The 19,011-nt window shown below is 38.3% G+C and overlaps 2 protein-coding genes across 2 annotated transcripts in view; one reads left to right on the forward strand and one right to left on the reverse strand.

The window, feature by feature from the left end:
* The window catches only part of NiPp1 (nuclear inhibitor of protein phosphatase 1), a 419,486-nt gene that overhangs the window by 49,558 nt on the left and 350,917 nt on the right, over positions 1–19,011 (forward strand). The window lies entirely within an intron of this gene.
* Positions 8,774–19,011, reverse strand: part of LOC145979992 (transmembrane protein 14C) — a 10,862-nt gene continuing 624 nt past the window's right edge. The window contains exons 2-3 of the mRNA XM_083112937.1: positions 16,172–16,361; positions 8,774–8,992 (exon numbers count right to left, since the gene is read on the reverse strand). Of these exons, the coding sequence (XP_082969063.1) occupies positions 8,950–8,992; positions 16,172–16,361 (233 nt within the window). The 3' untranslated portion in view covers positions 8,774–8,949. The remainder of the gene's footprint in view (positions 8,993–16,171; positions 16,362–19,011) is intronic.

Here is a 19,011-nt window from a genome sequence, read left to right on the forward strand (position 1 = left end):
CATTGGCCCAACGTAAAAAGTGATGTTGGCCCAACGATTGTTGTTACTTGGAAAACTACATTTTAACATGGAAATGACTATGTTCACTTAAGTTTCAATTTCACTTCACAATCTACACTGGCTGACAAAAAAAGTGAAGCACCCAGAAGGAGTGGTCGAAGATTACCCCATTTCGGTATACATGCATACCATTGATGTGTGAGTAAATTATTAGATGTACAAGGATCTGTACTGTGTAGAACGCCCACCAGAGGGCATTTGTGACGTCACCTCCTGTTGCTGATAAGGTGGGACCAGTCACCTGCTGTGAGTCAGACAGTGCAACACGAAGTTCAGAGAGGAAAACGAAGCAGCGGCGATGCCTCGCAGACGCGTTAGACAGCCGATCCAGCAATTGACAGCATTTGACAGAGGCCACATTGTGGGACTGCATGAGGCAGGTTGGTCGTATCGGACAATTGCCAGGCATGTGGGCCATTCAGATGTCACAGTGGCCCGATGTTGGAATCAATAGGTACATGAGGGCACCCATGCACGTCGTGCAGGTTCAGGTCGACCAAGAAACACCACCCTGAGGGAGGACCGTCGTATGGCGCTCTAAGCAGTGCGGGATCCCACAACTTCGGAACCTGTCATCCGAGAACATGTACTGGACACTCTACAACATCCTGTGAGTTCCCGCACAGTGTCTCGACGACTCGCATCCGCCGGATTCGGGTCCTACCGCCCCATGCGCCGGTTGCCGTTGGCACCACAACACCCACGCCTGCGGTTGGTGTGGTGCCGTGCTCGGGAGGCATGGACAGAGGACGAATGGCATCGCATCATGTTCAGTGACGAGTCCCGCTTCTCCATGACCTCCGATGACCATCGTGTGCGGGTGTGGCGGCGTCAAGGGCAGAGGGCACATCCTGCCTACATTGTGGAGAGACTCACAGGTGTGACCCCTGGCATCATGGTGTGAGGAACCATTAGATATGCGTTCAGGTCACCTCTAATAGTGCTTCGGCAGACTTTGACGGCACAGTGATACGTCACAGACTTTCTGCGTACACACGTCCTACCCCTTATGGCACAGCACCCTGGGACAGTGTTCCAACAAGATAATGCACGCCCACACACAGCCCATGTGTCTATGGACTGCCTAGAGCATGTTGAGGTCCTCCCGTGGCCAGCACGATCCCCGGACCTCTCCATCATTGAACATGTATGGGATGACATTGGACAGGGACTCCGTCCTAGTGCCAACCTGCGGGATCTGGAGGGACAGCTGCAACACCTGTGGACGAACGTGTCTCAGGAGAGGATCCAAAGGCTGTTTGACAGTATTCCCAACCTCATAAGACCATGCATTGCGGTCAGAGGGGGTGCGACACCCTACTGACTTGGCGCCACCATCCACCTGTAACTGCCAACGGCCTTGACTCTTGCATCCTATATTGTAATCAGTTCAATAAAGGTACATGGACTTTCAGCATATGTAGTATCATTCACGTCCAACCACTCCTTCTGGGTGCTTAACTTTTTTTGTCAGCCAGTGTATATTTGAGGGTCCACTACCACAGACAAATTATGGTTATACGTGAACTACTGATTATTTTGCCTGTTCCGAGTGTTATTCGGTCAAGCGAAAAAGCTGTCAATTCTGGACGCATTCTAGTGTCATCCGTGCAAACTATTAGACGCTCGAGCAAAAAGCCCTCTATGCAACACACTAATTTAAAAAGTATGCACAGGTATGTGTGTCTTGGTCACAGTACTCCTTTGTTCTTAATCTCACCTTCGTAACTTTTAAAAATTACTGTTATTTTTAAATTTAGAAAATGGTACTCCCTTGTGGTAGAGTGATAATGCCGAAAGGAGGTTGAGAATGGCTGTTTCCCCAGTGTGCTTTCACACAGTCCCCGAAAAGGCAAGAAAATAACAATGGTCTTTTATGTGGCACCTCTTAGTACCAGGTAGTTATAATTCAAGTTTCTCTACTAAAAGCCTGTTTGAAGCATTGGGTTGCAGTAAAATGAAGCTATGAAGACCACGAGGAAGCACAAGATGACGAAACAAAATAGTTCAAATTTTCACCACCACGTGAAAATATGACACTGAAATCGGTGCACAGCAGAGGGTCATTCACTTTGATGGCATGCATATTCAGGGTAGCTACAAACAAGCAGAAATGAAATTCCCTGACTTTTCCAGGTTTTCCAGGACAAAATTTACATTTTTCCCTGACAATTACAAACTAAACTAAATCAATATTTTTGCAAATGGAAATAATAAACTCATACAGATCCACTATGGTTTTGCTAAGTACCAATATTATCTTCTATGAAATTGACTTAATTTCTCTATTCTCTATGATTTGAATTCAAACTGCAAAATAGTGAATTTGGAAAATTATTACAATTCACAAGCTAAGGAAGGATTATGGAATTTTGTCATACGCAGTAAGTTTAAAATAAAATACTTGATTATTTTTAAAGTTACGACTAAATGAGATAAGAGTGAAGAGTGATTGATTAAGAAATACAATTAGTAATTTATCAGTCTCCTTATACATTCTCGGTATTATATGTTGATATTTCCACTGAGGTTTGGAACCCTCTGCTTGCAAAAACTATGAGTGCGGACTCATTTTCAATGCATAAAGCTACTTCTGTCTTCTCTGTAAAGCAAACAACTTAACTCTTGCATATAAGTGAAACAACTGAATCGAACAAAAGAAAGTGTCATATTTCCTTACATTATCGATGGGATTTCTGCTTCAGTACAGTATATCCAAGTGAAGTGCTGTGAAACTGACAACATGCAGTTATACCATTAATGCTGACGAAAAGGGTATGTAAGTATTAGAAATTTAACGCATGGAATTTATAGAATTACATTGTATAGATACCTGATTTAGCTAACCAACACATTAAAACAGGAACACTCTAATAATAAAAGCTTCTGAAAGTTCATACACGAGGGGAATCCTGAAAAAAGCCCCAATGGTGCCTATACACAGCACTAGTGGTCAGAGAGTGACACACACGCATGCAGTCAGGAAGAAGTGGCATGTAGCTGTAATCTGGTACAGTTGCAATGCAGCCGGTTTAGGACAGTTCTAGGTTAAAGATTGCAGCTCTCATAAAGTCTCCCACCGTCTGCGATGTAGCCTACATTGCACGCTCAGAATTTGGCACAGAGCCACCAGCAATTGTGTGAGTTGTGCAGACTGGACGTCGTGAGTGATAGTATGGTCAGACGATGGTGCCGACAATTCATGGAAGGTCAATCGAATGTGCACAACCCCATACAGCTGAGTACACACGGGCCCTTTGCATCACTTCAGGTGAGAGATCTTGGACCACTCCCGGTACAGCCCTGGCTTTGAATGTACCGACTTTGGTTTCTGGCAGGACAAAGATTTGACAGCTACATTGCGGTAGAGATAGTTCCAGTACCACCTTCATATGATGCTGGGTGGGCGCCGGAGCAGTTTGAATAGGTGGAAAACATCCCGGTTCTTCCCCGCAGGGGATCGACCCCGGGTCTCTCGCATAGTAGTCAGATGCCCTAACGACTGAGCTCCATTATTACTCACTCGACAAATGCCGATAGTGCGCACTTAGCTTGGTAATTCAAAACATATCTCGTGATGCGATGATGTGGCTCCCGTACTCGATCTCCTGTTAGAACCCTGCCACTTTGCTCCGTGATGCAAATGGTTTTGATAGAAGTTGAAAAAATCGTGGGAAATAAATGATTTAATGTGGCTGTTGGAATTATTCCACGTACGTATTAACTCTATAGTTTACTCTTGAGTAAAATGTTGGAAAACTTGCATGTTCTATGTACACAAACATGGCCTAGAAAAGACAAGGATGTTGGATTTCATGGAATTTTTTGTTGTTTTAGAACATTTCTTTAAAAAAAATTGCTAAAAACGCCAACAATTGGCATTTTTTGCCAAATTCGCATTATTTCGATATTTCGAAAGGTCGAAAAATGTGTCCAGACATCACTGCACATTCCTAAACATAATTTCGCAGCAATTACCATTTTTCACGGTTTTGGCGTTTGCGAAAAATCAATGTACCTGCTAATTGGAAATAACTTTCTGGCCACCCTTCGTATAAATCAGTAGATGGAAAGTGAAAATTTAGCAGGGCTGGCAGAGAAAAGTCAATTCTTGAAGGAAGTGATTTGCTGTTATGATTGAATGATTCGAGTAAATATGATATTAAAATATTTACGTATTTATTATTAGTATTTTATTTCACTCAGTGAGAGATTTAAGACCATCTCTCACGAGATTAAACAGACAGGACAGAGTGTGGCGTTAACTTCATTGCAATACTAGTGTTGCAGTAAATTTGAGGTTGGGAACATGCACTTGCCAATTTTTATAACGTTCACCAATGCAGATTTATGTTTCACTTTTTCGTGATAGTATTCAATATATATCTCGTTTGGTTGGATTATTCTTGATATCTAAGAATATTGCAATGTCATTGTAAACGTATATTAACTTGTGCGAAACCAGTAATAGTCAGGATGATAAAAGAAAGCCTTCGTAAGCATTGCTACATTAAATAAGGTGAAGTGAACCAGAAGAGTAACAAAATTCGAGCAGCATATTTGCAGTCTAAAGCTCTTCTTGTTTATGCATGCGATTTTTGTTGGATGTTGCAGTCGATACAATTTCTGTCACATGTTGTAGTGAGATATTTTGTCGGGTGGCAATATTCGACAACAATCGTATGTATCAATGGAACCTATTTGTTTCCATGTTCCTTCAGTTTGCCCAACAAAATGTCTTACTACGACGTCCGACAACTATCGGACGGCACCACCCACTCTTATCTCCTCCATCCGTTGACAAGTCCCCTTACTACTCCCATACGGACAAGAAAAAATGATAATTCAATGCATTTTCCACGTAATATTTAGAGGCTTAACCTTTACTCCTCCGATGATACCAACCATATGGTATCATCAGAGTAAGGTCGTACTGGCCCGATGATACCATATGGTATCATGGTGCTGATTATGAAATGGAAGTGCTTTTTGGACCTTCATACTCTTATGTTTGGGTGGAAACTCTGACACAGGTCTGGAGCAAGCCTGGAAAATTCATATTGATGACCAACCTCCCCCCTCTCCGCAACATATCCATGCCACATTTCCGAACAGAGTTTCACATTTTGGCTCATTATTCAACTTGTATGGCACCCAGGAACATGAAACATGTTTCAATCTCTTTGGAAACGTCCATTCTTTGAAGAGAATACTAAGGTTTGCGCCTTCTCCCCAAAATAGCGGGATAAGATGAGGTAAACTCCAGATTTTTGTTTTTTTCATTGAAATTCTGTGGTTGCGCCCCCAAACCACCCTTCCTCGGTTCGGCATTCTGAATTGTACACGGTTGCATGCTCTGATGTTTTAGCTGCAAAACAAAACTTATCCGAAGTAGATTGCTCCCATAGTACCCAAGTTATAACAATTTTCCTCCAAACATGCAAATTACCTATTTTTCGTAAAAAAAAAAAATCACATTTTGGCATATTATTCAACTTGTATGGCACCAAAGAACATGAAACACGTTTCATTCTCTTGAGAAATGTCCATTCTTTGAAAAGAATACTAAAGTTTGTGCCTTCTTTCCAAATAGCGGGAGAAGAGGAGGTAAACTACAGAATTTTATGTTGTTTTTTTTTCATTGAAATTCGGTAGTCGTTCCCCCCAAACCCCCATTCCTCGGTTCGGCATTCTGAATTGTACACAGTTGCATGCTCTGATGTTTTAGCTGCAAAACAAAACTTATCCGAAGTAGATTGCTCCCATAGTGCCCAAGTTATAACAATTTTCCTCCAAAACTGCAAATTACCTATTTTTAGTAAAAAAAAACAGTTTCACATTTTGGCTTATTATTCAACTTGTATGGCACCCAAGATCATGAAACATGTTTCATTCTCTTGAGAATTGTCCATTCTTTGAAAAGAATACTAAAGTTTGCGCCTTCTCCCCAAAATAGCGGGAGAAGAGGGGGCAAACTCCAGATTTTTGTTTTTCCATTGAAATTCGGGGGACGTGCCCCCAAGCCCCCCTTCCTCGGTCCGGTGTTCTAAATTGTACACCGTTGCATGCGCTGATGTTTTAGCTGCAAAACAAAGGTTATCCGAAGTAGATTGCTCCCATAGTGCCCGAGTTATAACAATTTTCGTCAAAAGAGTGTTCGAAGTCAATGAAGACGAAATTCCCTGACATTTCCCTGACTTTTTTTGACACCTCAAATTCCCCGACTTTTCCCGGTTTTCCAGGTCTGTCGCCACCCTGATATTGAACACTTCTGCTGTCATAAACTATAAATGAAGCTTTTTTACACCAGCATTCCCCATGGTCTGGAAATAACAAACTCCACGACAATCTGATGCTGCACACCCGGTACTTGCAAAAACCTCTAATTTCATTTGAGGCATTAGTTTTTGTGTAAATATAATGAAACATGGCTCACAACCAATTCAAGTAATTAAATGGCACTGCATGCAAAAAAGTTTGGGTGTCCCTATATTACGTCAAACTTAAAAATATGTATAAAATAATTTCTCTTGTGGTCTACAGTTATTACAAGCATAAAAACACAGTTTTGTTGTGACGTTTTAGAAAAACACATGCTCCCTTCATCAGACATTTATTCCTAGTTAGAATAAAGATACAGTTATAACTGTTTTGTTAATTTTTTTTTAACAAAATAGAATCAGTTATACAATGGATTTTGTCAATGTTACATTGTAACATAACTGTTAAAAAAGCAGTCTGTTTTTATTATTATTTTAGATGAAGATTACTATCACATTTTAAAATTATAGATCCCAAATATCTTCAATCAATTCAAAGTCATCCTCTATTTTACAGATTCTTTATGTCTTCCGTTACATTAAATTTTAAAGATTGTTTTTACTTGTTAAAAAGAATATTCCACAGTGGTTCTATGTTGCTATTCTTATTGTTTAAGTGTTCTTCTGCAATGAACAAAGCTTCCCAGACATTTAGATCTATGGCTCCAGTCACTCTTTTTAAAACCCTTATCTTTGTAATCATATGCTTCTCCTCAATGATGCGAGCTGACAAACCTGTTCTTATAATGTCCAAATCGTGTTGGTGCAATCTTTTTGCCATTTTTTGTGATGTTTGTCCTACATAATCTTTTGAACATCTTATATATTCCTGTACATTCCAAACTTAATATTGATCTAAAAACAGTTTTTCTTGTATGTACACATTGCTTGCAGTGTAGAATTATTTTCCTGTAGTTTACGGATATTACAAGCATAAGAAAACAGTTTTTCGTTGTGACGTTTCAGGAGAACACATGCTCCCTTCATCAGACATTTATTTTCATTTTCATATAGCAACCTAACTGTGAAAAGAAGCAGCCTGTTTTATTTTTATTTCAGATAAAAAAAAATTGATCACATTATTTTTTTTAAAAAAATTATGAATCCCAAATGTCATCAGGTAATTCAAAGTCGTCATTGTTTTCACCAAGTCTCTTCTTGATGTTTTCTGTTACATTAAATTTTAAAGATGGTGGCTTACTCCATTTGTGAAAAAGAAAACTCCATACTGGATCTATGTTACCATTTTCATTATTTAATTTATTCCAGTGTTCTTCTGCAATTAAAAAGAGAAGGGTTTTAAAAAGATTGACAGAAAACACAGAGTTGAATGTCTGGGAAGCTTCGTTCATTGGAATAAATTAAATAATGAAAATGGTAACATAGATCCAGTATGGAGTTTTCTTTTTCACAAATGGAGTAAGCCACCATCTTTAAAATTTAATGTAACAGAAAACATCAAGAAACTTTGTGAAAACAATGACGACTTTGAATTACCTGATGATATTTGGGATTGATAATTTTAAATAAAAAAATAATGTGATCAATTTTTTTTATCTGAAATAAAAATAAAACAGACTGCTTCTTTTCACAGTTAAGTTGCTATATTATAACAATGTAACATTGACAACATCCATTATATAACGGATTATTTTTGTTTAAAAAATTGCTAACCATTGTTATAACTGTATCTTTAGTCAAAATGAAAATAAATGTCTGATGAAGGGAGCGTGTGTTCTCCTGAAACGTCACAACGAAAAACTGTTTCCTTATGCTTGTAATAACTGTAAACTACAGGAAAATAGATCTAAAAACAGTTTTGAAGTTATATCTTATAAAATTTTTTGCAATTTTATGTGACAATTCCTTTGTGAAATGGAATACAAACAATTTTTTTTGCAACAGATTTCTCATCTTTGTCTGCTATTCTCTTTTCTTTTCTTGTAACTTGTTTTTTTGATTTGGTTCATTCTATTAGTGTTAAAACCATTTACTTTGCAATCTTGAAAAGTTATTTTCCTCTTTCATGATATTTTCAATATTTGAACATAATTTTCGTGCTCTTAGGATTTTTTTTTAAATAACACATTATTCATTGTTATACGAGAATATTCTAAATTGGCATGGATGTATTTTTCCCCTGCTAACATTATTATTGGTAAATAATAAAAAAAAAAGTTTATTTGATGTGACTAAAAACCAAATACAGTTCATATTGGAACATTAATATTTACATTGTTCTCAAATTAAAATCATCAATCAAGGTTTGCACAATCACAAATAGTCTTTTGTTTCAACTTTCATGATAGGTTGTGATGTGCAAATATTCTCCAGTGTTGCCACATTCATTAAATCTTTAGAAAAGATGAACAATGGAAAATAAAATACAAAAATTATAAAAACAAAATTTATTGTAAAAATATTAAATTCAACATAAGTATAAAATTAATTGATATATTTACCCATCATATACAATCATATACAAATAGTAACATCTACATAATAACTGAAATTATATGAACACCCTTTGTCCACCTTATATGGTCTCTCAATAATTTATTTGTTCCTCCTAGCGAAGTGATTTAGTAGCAAATCTTAGGATCATCATCAAACTGAAAAAAAAAATATATATAGCATTGTTAAAAATACCAAAGGAAATTATACTTGCAAATAAATTGTTACTTTATTCCAATATCAACACAATTAGCCAGATTTTTTAAGCAACCAAGAATTAGTTGCATGCATATTCTTTGTAAACTTACTCTGAGATGAAATAAACAACGTTAAATTGTATAAAGCAGGGTAGCTACGATTTTTTGATTATGAAATTCCCTGACTTTTCCAGGTTTTCCAGACCAGAAATGAAATTTTTCCAGACATGTTTGTCGTCATGATTTTTGCTTCTGAACCTCATGTTTTTCAATAAAATATGCAGGCACGTTAATTATTATGAATATGAATATACACAATTATTAGTGAAAATTTACCAAGTGATTAATACAATGCTATTCAATGAAAAAATAAAAAAACTATTGTACTTCTGCATTTTCACTAAGTCATTACAATTAAAGTGGTGTAAAAATATCAATAAAAAAATGTGGCATATATCAAAGTTGTACAATGTAACCTGTATACAACACAATCTCAATTATATCAATACAAATAAGAAACAACAGAAAATTAGGTCATGTACCTTTAGAAAATATGCAATAAGTTTAATGATTATATTATTTAATTTATTGAAAATAGTACATATTTCGGAAATTCAGAATGTGAATGGGGCTGGTGACCCACCAAACACCAAAAAAATATATATACGTGGGCCATACTTTGGAATCAAAGATCTCCATTACTTGAGTTTTCCACATGCTGGAACCAATTTTATATTACGGGAAAACATAGAAATCTGTCTATTAAAAGGTAACAGTTCCGAATGTTTTATGATTTTTTCAAATTTTCCTAGCAGGAAGACTAATTATCATAGAATTTTGGCAATCATTGTGACACAAAATTTGAACTTTCCTTAAAATAATGAGCACTGTTCGGATTCGAAATAAGTTATTTATGTTGAAAAGAAAACTTCAAAACGCCCTACGCAATCATACACACTTTCCACGGACAAGGTATTATCCGGTTGACAAGCGACAGTAAGTATTATAAACTAGTGGGAATGAACGTAGAAATAAATCGGAACCTTAGTAGAGTTCATTCAGGGTCTTTATTTTAATTCTAAGACAACCAAACCTGACCTTCCTAACCTAACCACAAAAGCATATATTGACAAAATCTTAAATAATCGCTAAAACTCTGCAGTATGTGTTAACAGATATACTAAATCGAAATCGAACCATGTAAAATTTGCATTTGTAGTATGATGAAATCGTAATAAAACAAAAGGAACTTGGGCCCATTTTCACCACTTTTCAGCATAATTTCATTCTACACGCAAAAAATACCTAAAATTACTATCGGCATCAAACCAACATTCCTAACCTAACAACGATGTGTGACCAGCGTACGTTTAATTCCTCTATTTCGCACCAGTTTTTAAAAAATAAATTCATTCTACATGTACAAAACACGTGCATATTCGAATAATGATGTCACGATACTGCATAAAATCACTAATTTCTGGGGTGTAACACATCTCTGTAATGGAAAAACTAAGACAACGAGTAAATGAACTAGTTGATCAGGTTGCTTCTGAACGAGTCGCAAATGAAGTACTCAAATTCACAGAACGGGTTCACGGGGAGAACGAAGTAGTGAGTCCCTTTGTTTTTACTAGGCATCCGCACCCGTCCAGAGTGACGTCAACCACAACCAGTTTACGTGAAATTCTGCTCTTCAAGGCAGAAAGTATTACACTGTCTTTGGTTCAAGGAGTATAAAGTTATTGTAGATCCAAAACCAATGAACTGTCCGAACACCAACCTGCTCCGCTTCACGTATCAAAAGAGAACGGGTTCCGAACGGGTGTGTTCTTGCAGAAAGGAAATGTAATCACCACACACAAAGCGAAAGCAACATTTTCTCCGCAAGAAATTCTGAGGATGGCTGGTGCATAGGTTTCACCTTGAATAGCTTGTTCTCTAAGGAAAAATCTCAGGCCTCTCCAAATTCCGGTCTTGAACAGGTTCACAAGAACGATTTGCAAAATGAACGGATCCAAGAACCTAGATCCGAGAGTGAATAAATATAGAATCGAAATGCAAAGGAACCATAATTTTGTACGTACCAGACTCAAAGTGATAATGACGAGAGGAACAAGTTTCTGAACTGAATCTTTTGGGAGAACTGGTATCACAAAAACTGAATTCGGAGTGGAAATGAACCGTTCGTTCATTTTGTAACTGGTTCTCCTGCAACTCCAAAATGCGCGTAAATTCCAGAAAATATGCAAAATTCCCTGACTATTCCCTGACCAACCAAATTCCCTGACTTTTCCCTGTTTTCCAGGTTTTCCAGTCGTGTAGCAACCCTGATAAAGTTAAATTTAACACCACTAACGTGAGTGAATATGAAGCTTTTTTGGAACAACGTTTCAGGGTCCTAATGCCCCCTTCATCAGGTTTGTAAATATTTTCCTACGCACTGAACATAGTGTCACGTTAAAAAGTGTTAAAAGAGGATTAGGTTGAGGGTAGGGTTGAAAACACTTAACACTTTCCCTGACACATTCCTAATTAAAAAAAACTCCACATATTAAATATCCCTTAAAGACAAACCACCTATTTCGATTAAAACCACTTAAAAACGGGAACACTTGAAATTGATAAAAAAAACCAAGTCAGTTGCAAGGCCAGCACTGGTGAACAACACCAATCTGATATGAGGTGACAGCTGCTTCCCCTCCTATTACGTCACCATTCTAACATAAATTCGCGTTCCTCACCGGCCGCTTGGATGACTTCCGGAGTAACATGAAAGCCGATCTTAGGTTCAGTTTTCATTGCCTTATCCCATTTTTTGAAAAGTCTAACCCACCCTTCTTCCAAGTTGCCATCATCCCTGTTAAGTTTAGTACTCCTCCCTATACAAATATTCACGGCTTCATAAACATTTCTACCTACTTTATTTTCCTCTTTCCTGATGACCTCTCTCTTTACGATTTTATGCCCACTTTTAATAATATGTTCAGATAGCCCCGTTTTGGGGACTTCCTCTTTGATGTCATCATCATGCTCTCCGCATCTCACGTGCATGCTTCTTCCCGTCTGCCTGATATACTCCCTGCCACATTCATATTCTATCCTGTGTACATCTTTTTGTCCATCTGGGTTTTCCTTCCCTTTCTATATTCTGTGAAATGTTCTTCTATATACTGGGGGGGCCTTCATCCCACATCTAACACCGTATTCCTTCACGGTCTTTTCTATTTTTTCAGATACCCCTTTATAATATGGAATTCTGACAAAACTAACTTTCTGTTTCCTTTTTCTCTTCCCCTTCTCTCCTTGTTTTCCCATTAATAATCTCCCTTTTCATGATCTTCTGCACTTTCCTGGCTATTCTATTAATTTCTTGGTTCCTGTACCCATTTTTTTCCCCACCTCCATTATCCATTCTACTTCCCTTTCTTCCCCTTCACTGCATAATCTTCCTGCCCTAATGAAAAAACTGAGAAAAACATTTGTCTTTATTTTCCTGGGATGTCCTGATTTTTTATTTATATACAAGTCCCCGGCTAACGGTTTACGGTATACACCTGTCTTTATTCCCTGGTCTGTTTTTGTAATACTAAGATCCAAGAAATTGATGTTACCGTCAACGAGGTTTTCCCTGGTGAATTCATTCCTTTCGTCCTGCTTTCCTAATTCTTCAAAAACAATATCGAGCTCTCTTTTCTTTCCAATTATTAATATATCATCAACGTACCTCCCATAAAATTTAATGTTACCCCCTGTTTGCTCCAAAGCAGTTTTTTCTACATAATGCATAAAATGCTGGCTTCAGTACCTGATATCGGGTTCCCCATTGCTAACCCTTCTTTCTGTCTATAATTTTTATCGTTGACATAAAAATAATTATATCCCGTTACAAGGGCGAACCACCAACATATTCCCAAGCTGTCAAAATGTCAACCCCATTTTCCAATAACCATGTCTGTAGACAATCACCTGGTTTCTCTCTGGGTACACTTGAGCACAAATTGACCACGTCGAAACTACTAATTTCATCTTCATTCTCAATTTCTAACCTTTCAATTGATTCTTTTAACCTCCACAGAGTTTTTGGCACTAAACCGGGTGATTTCATTTATTTTCTTAATCCTTTTTTACCAATACTTTGGCTAACCCGTAGCCTGGGTGTTCATATGTCGGTATACCAAAAGCTGTTGGAATGCTACCCTCTTTTACATCTTTAATAAGACTCTTTTTCCCCCCGCTTCCTAATTTCCTAGTTTCAATCCATTTTTCTTATTTCATTCCTAATTTTGTTGATCGGGTTCCCCTTAACTTCCTCATAATTGTTGCTTTTGAAGCTCTCTTCCAATTTACTATGATATTCTTCCCTTCCCATTATTACCATTTTGTTTTCTTTATCTGATCTGATCAGGTATACCCTCTTGCAGTGCTCGAAAAATCTTCTTCAGAGCTAGGCGCCAGCTCTGAAAATCACGTGCTAGGAAACCACCGACTAGCAATTGTGCATACTACAAAGCTGAGCCGGCCCACGTGGAAGAGTGGTTAGTACACGATGCCGGCGGTCCTGGGTTTGAATCCCAGCCTGGGCATGGACATTTATGATGTCTATTCATCATATCATCACTCATCTCCATCTTCGCAAATTAGCCAAAAGTGGCAAAAAAAAAATGAAGTAAAATACAGCAAATCAATCTATAAGAAGCTGAGAACCACTGTATTCAAAACATCGCTAAATCATGTGAGAAAACCGGGAAATGCGGACTTGGGGGACAAATATTAAAATTGTTGCTAATTCTATGGAATGTTCACAACGTTGATAAAAAAAACACATTTGCTAACTTACACTGTACTGCAATTTGAACTTGAAATCTTCAAAATTTCTTACATGCAAACTTAATAAACGGCAATATTACAGCAAAGATCACGGTTGCCAGGTTTAAATTTTTAGTCGCCATGGGGACCGGGATTTTTCAAGCCCTGCCCTTTTGTCCTTTACCCATTTTTTTACCCTACGTAAACTTTCTCTAAGATTTTTGTCCCTTTCCTCTTTTTGCATCATACTCCTATCCTTAGTTCCCATTCCCTTCCCAATTTCACTTTGCATATGTTGCTTAATTATACTACGCACTTTAGCCTGGCTTCTATTTTGTCCTCTTTTTCATCCAATTTCCCAACGATCCTTTCCGTTGCAATGATAAATTCTTCCTTTTTGAAATTTTCACCCTTTATAGCGTGCCCCTTTTTCATAATTAAGTCTCTAGGGGGTTCATGAGTTGTTAAATTCAAAACATTATCCCTGATTTTCACCTTCTTTTAGTTATTTCCTGATTCTCCAGTTCTCCTTTTGTTCGTTCTTAACTTTGCTAATTTATTTCTAATTTCATTACTATCGTTACCCTGATGAAGGGGGCAGTAGTACCCTGAAACGTTGTTCCAAAAAAAAGCTTCATACTCATTCACGTAAGTAGTGTTAAATTTAACTTTATACAATTTAACGATGTTTATTTAATTTAATAGTGAGTAATAAGCACCAATCTACAATATATTATTCTTGAGATGCAAAGTACATGATATTTTTCTAACTAAGCGTATGTTACAACTGTTAACTTTGTATTTTTGAAGCTTAAATGTTGGCCTGATGAAGGAAAATGATGGTAACTTTGTATTTTTGAAGCTTAAATGTTGGCCTGATGATGGGAAATGATGGTGACACTGTATTCTAGTGCAATTAAGAGTGCATGGGGAGGGGGGGGCAATGACCCAGTTAAAAAATGAGTTTAAAAAAATAGTGCAAATGACTAAAAGCTTTGTCTTAACCTTTATAGATGTTTTCGAAATTTTTGACTTTACAGTTATTAAGACATCACTATTTATGATAGAAAATCAGACAAGGTATCAATATAAAGAAGAACTCGGGAAGTTCTACTCACATGACACACATTATAAAGATTCAACATGGGAATCACATGTAACATGAAAAAGGTCAAAATGATAATCAAGTACTTGCTACATAAACTTGCAAAAACAATTGTGTTGGATATTCACTCATCTTGCTTGCGTGTGGGTGAGAACTGTGTACACACATCTCCTCAAGGCTATGACTGTTACTTGATTTTCATCGTTTCTAATATTCACCTTTGCATTAACAGCCTGCATTCATGCCCATGGTACACTTAACCTAACATGTGGAAAAGTGATGTTCAGTAACAAAATACCATTAATTGAAGCTCCTCATGAGGTTATAAACATTAGCTAGTTAAGGAAAGTCCGAAAACACGAACTACAGTGGAACCACAAGCAACAAAAAAAAACCTCCGCAGACCTGCGACTCCTGTGCACCGTACTCCCGCAAGGAGGGGAGGGGCAGAGTGGAGCATGCTTCCTTATGACCCAAGCAGAACGGAAGAAAAGAAAGGTACACAGACACTTTTCACCAAAGGTTCATTTCCTTGTGGTCGTACTTTACAACAAAAAAAAAAGTTTGATAGGCTGATCGGTAATAAACAGCTTGCATTGGAATATGAATCCAGAACCCGTTACTTACAAAGTGATAAAGATTGCTACTTTAAATGATTTTTCAGTGTTTCAATTTTTTTATCACCAGGAAATTCATGAACAATTTATAGCCACATAAACCATTTGGTACCCTTGATCCTCTGTACCCCCTTGAGAAAGTGGAAGATTTTGTTGTTTATGAACGTTTTCAGTTGATTTTAGCTTGCGGAAATGTGTTATTGTGAAATAAAATTTGTCTGTTACCTTAGCGTGTTACTTTACCATGAAGAAGAACAGCCTGAAGGCTTTGCACAAGTGAATCTAGCACCCAAAATGACATTCCACAACACATAGTTAGGTTAGGACTGCTAGGTTTGGTACCAAACGTTATTTTCGACTTGTTCTTTCGCTATTTGAGTGTGCATACAAAGGGTTTTAATAATAAAAAGCAGCGAAAGCACTCCAAAATGGCAGTTTTTTTTGCTTACGCGGGTCATACTTTGTGATCGAATATCTCCCTTCTTTGTGTTTTCCACGTGCTGGAACTAATTTTATATTATGTAAAACATCACAATCTGTTGATTAATACAAATGTCCACTTAATTCTCGAGGGGTAGGGTGGGTAAAGGGCCCCAACCATTTATTTACCTTAATGCAGCAAGCAAACCAGCTGGCATAAACTTCCCTGTGTTGTAGAATCTGTATCCCATGACTCCACCCAGTACAGTGCTTCCAATCAGCATCACATGATAATTAGCAGGATCCATAGAGTGCTGGTACGCACCAAATCCAAGTATGCCTCCAAATATCATACCCATGGCCAGTGACACAGAACTTCCTGCAATCAAAAGTAGCAAGGTATGACACATCAAGAAATGAAAGCTTGGTTGACTCCACGTTTATGCAAAATCTATGACAGTTTACTTTTCAAGTCAACAATGGAATTAATTAGTCCCGAGTTTTACAAACACAGGAAGTGTTCATACATATGACAAGCGACCCTATAAATCCTTTTTAAAGAGCCACATCCTTAAGTTAGGAAAGGTAATTTGAATATTGTACAGATATTTCATTGGAATATTACACTGCTCAAAAGAATTAGGGGATAATGTGAGTTTAGACTTTGTATGGACAGCCAGACGATATGTAGGTATGAAAACCAAGAATGCCAGTCAATGGGAGGCTAACACATGCCAAACAGGCAAGGTGAAGGCCACTTGTGGAAGATGAAGGCAAAATTAGTGGTCAACAGCAACATGTTACATGGGACTCACCAACGACGGACTCTGAGAGAGCAATGCCGCCGCATGGAAATGGACCTCTAATATGGTGTGTGGTGTCCAGCAACCATTCCAACTGTTGCGCATCGCTGTGGCATAGAGAGAATCAGCTTATCCAACAGGTCTTGGGGGATTCTGTGCCACTCCTCGATGAGGACCTGTTCAAGCTTCTGAGGAGTCCGGGGAGGTGTTTGCAGACTTGCAATACGTCGCTCTAGTGCGTCCCAGGCTTGCTGAATAGGATTCAGGTCAGGCAAGCATGCTGGCCAGTCCATCCGCTCGATACCTTCCTCGTCAAGCATGGTGTCCACCAGCTGTGCCCGATGAGGTCGAGCATTATCATCCATAAAAAGGAATGTGTCCCCTACTGCTGCAACGTAAGGTAGAACTATGGGTCTCATCACAGTATCGCACTACTGTCAGCGATCCATTCCGGACAATGTAGAGGTCTGTACGACCACCGATACTGATGCCGGCCCACACGAGAACTCCACCACCACCAAACGCATGTTGTTCTTGCACAAATTGTGGATTGTTAGGTTTCCTCTTTCTCGCCACATAAACAGTCGTCGATTATCAGGATACGTGCTGAACCGAGACTCGTCACTGAACAAAACCGATTGCCATTGTTTATGGTTCCACCCACGATGTTCTTTAGCCCACTCTCTGCAGGCTCTCGAGTGACGTGCAGTGAGGGTCACACACACCATCGGTCGACGGGCATAGAGACCTACCTGATGAAGGCGATTCCGTATTGTCTGCGTCGATACGCATCTTCCCGTAGCCACGGTGAACTCACTTTGCAGTTCGGTAGCATTCATTCTGCAGTTCCGACGGGCTAGTATTGCCAAATACTGGTCATCTTGTGGGGTTGTTGATGTTGACCGACCCTGCCCACGTCGTCTTCGTACCATTCCGGTATCCTGAAAACGCCTCCACAGTCTACAGATGACACTTTGCGACACTCCACACGCTGCTGCCACAACTTGCTGTGTTTGACCAGCTTCCAGTCGTCCAATTGCTCTCCAAGCAGTGTACTCGCGTAATTCACGTTGCGGAGGCATCACGTAATCACCCTACAGCAGCACTGGCTTGTTCCAAGTGAACAGGATGACACAGAGAGGGCAGTACTTCTGCCCATTCCGCTCTACGCTCAGGGCATGTGATGTGGAACGTTGGTAACCCCCTGGTGCATATTCTTTTCAACCGACTTTTGTGATTACATAACACTACGATACGTACATTGACCCACAGAGTAACGATTTGTGCATGTTAGTGGCGAATTCCATCATATCGCATTATCCCCTAATTCTTTTGATCAGTGTATTTTATGAACAATATTTTTTTAACATGCAAAACGGCACTTTTCATATTTTAAAGTTTGTGTTAAGTAATTGTGTATAATTCACTTCTAGTAATTACGCTAGATTTGATTTGATTTTTGTTATTTAGCATCACTTTACTGCCTTTTTTGGCTAATCGCAACGATGAGGATTAGTGATGATAATGATGAAGGGACACTCACAAAAGTATGCCCTTGTCAGGATTCGAACCCGGGACCCCTGGGTAACTACACTAGAACTCACATTGAAATGATTAATAATCCACAATGCAAAGTCAATACAAAAAAAGGAAGGAGTTTACAATACCGGACCACTCTCCAATTTCTATGAAATTTCGCATACTTACTAATTGTGAACTCCTAATCACGAATCTGCATGTAATAATTAGAGGTCAAGTATGGAAATTGAGGAAAAAACAACTAAATAAACGATGTTTTCTTAACGTAATCTAACCCTACCATAAGAACTATAGCTCCACGAAAGACGCCATTTTCCCAACATGAAGAAATCAACAGGCAAGACAAGGTATAGTTCTCTTAGCTAAAATATTAATTTTTCTTTGTGTTTATGCTAATGGAACCTAACCTTGTAGGCATTCCTCGTGTGACGTCAGCAAGATTGTTCAGCGTAAAGGAAGACCATTAACGAATTGCGAAAGAAAGATGGTTCCGAATTGTTGTGTATGGACAATCACCATAGTAAATCACAAGGTTATTTTACAAGTTAAATGTACAATTCTAACAAGTGACCGCCAAATATCAGCTACAGATACGTCATCAGAACACCGAATTTTTATAGAAATTGGAGTGGTCCAGTATTGTAAACTCATGCCAAAAAAAACAAAAACAACTTTGTTTAGTTTCTC

The sequence above is a fragment of the Lepisma saccharinum genome, chromosome 27, assembly GCF_977018435.1.
Source record: "Lepisma saccharinum chromosome 27, izLepSacc3.1, whole genome shotgun sequence".
In the NCBI taxonomy this organism is placed as follows: domain Eukaryota; kingdom Metazoa; phylum Arthropoda; class Insecta; order Zygentoma; family Lepismatidae; genus Lepisma; species Lepisma saccharinum.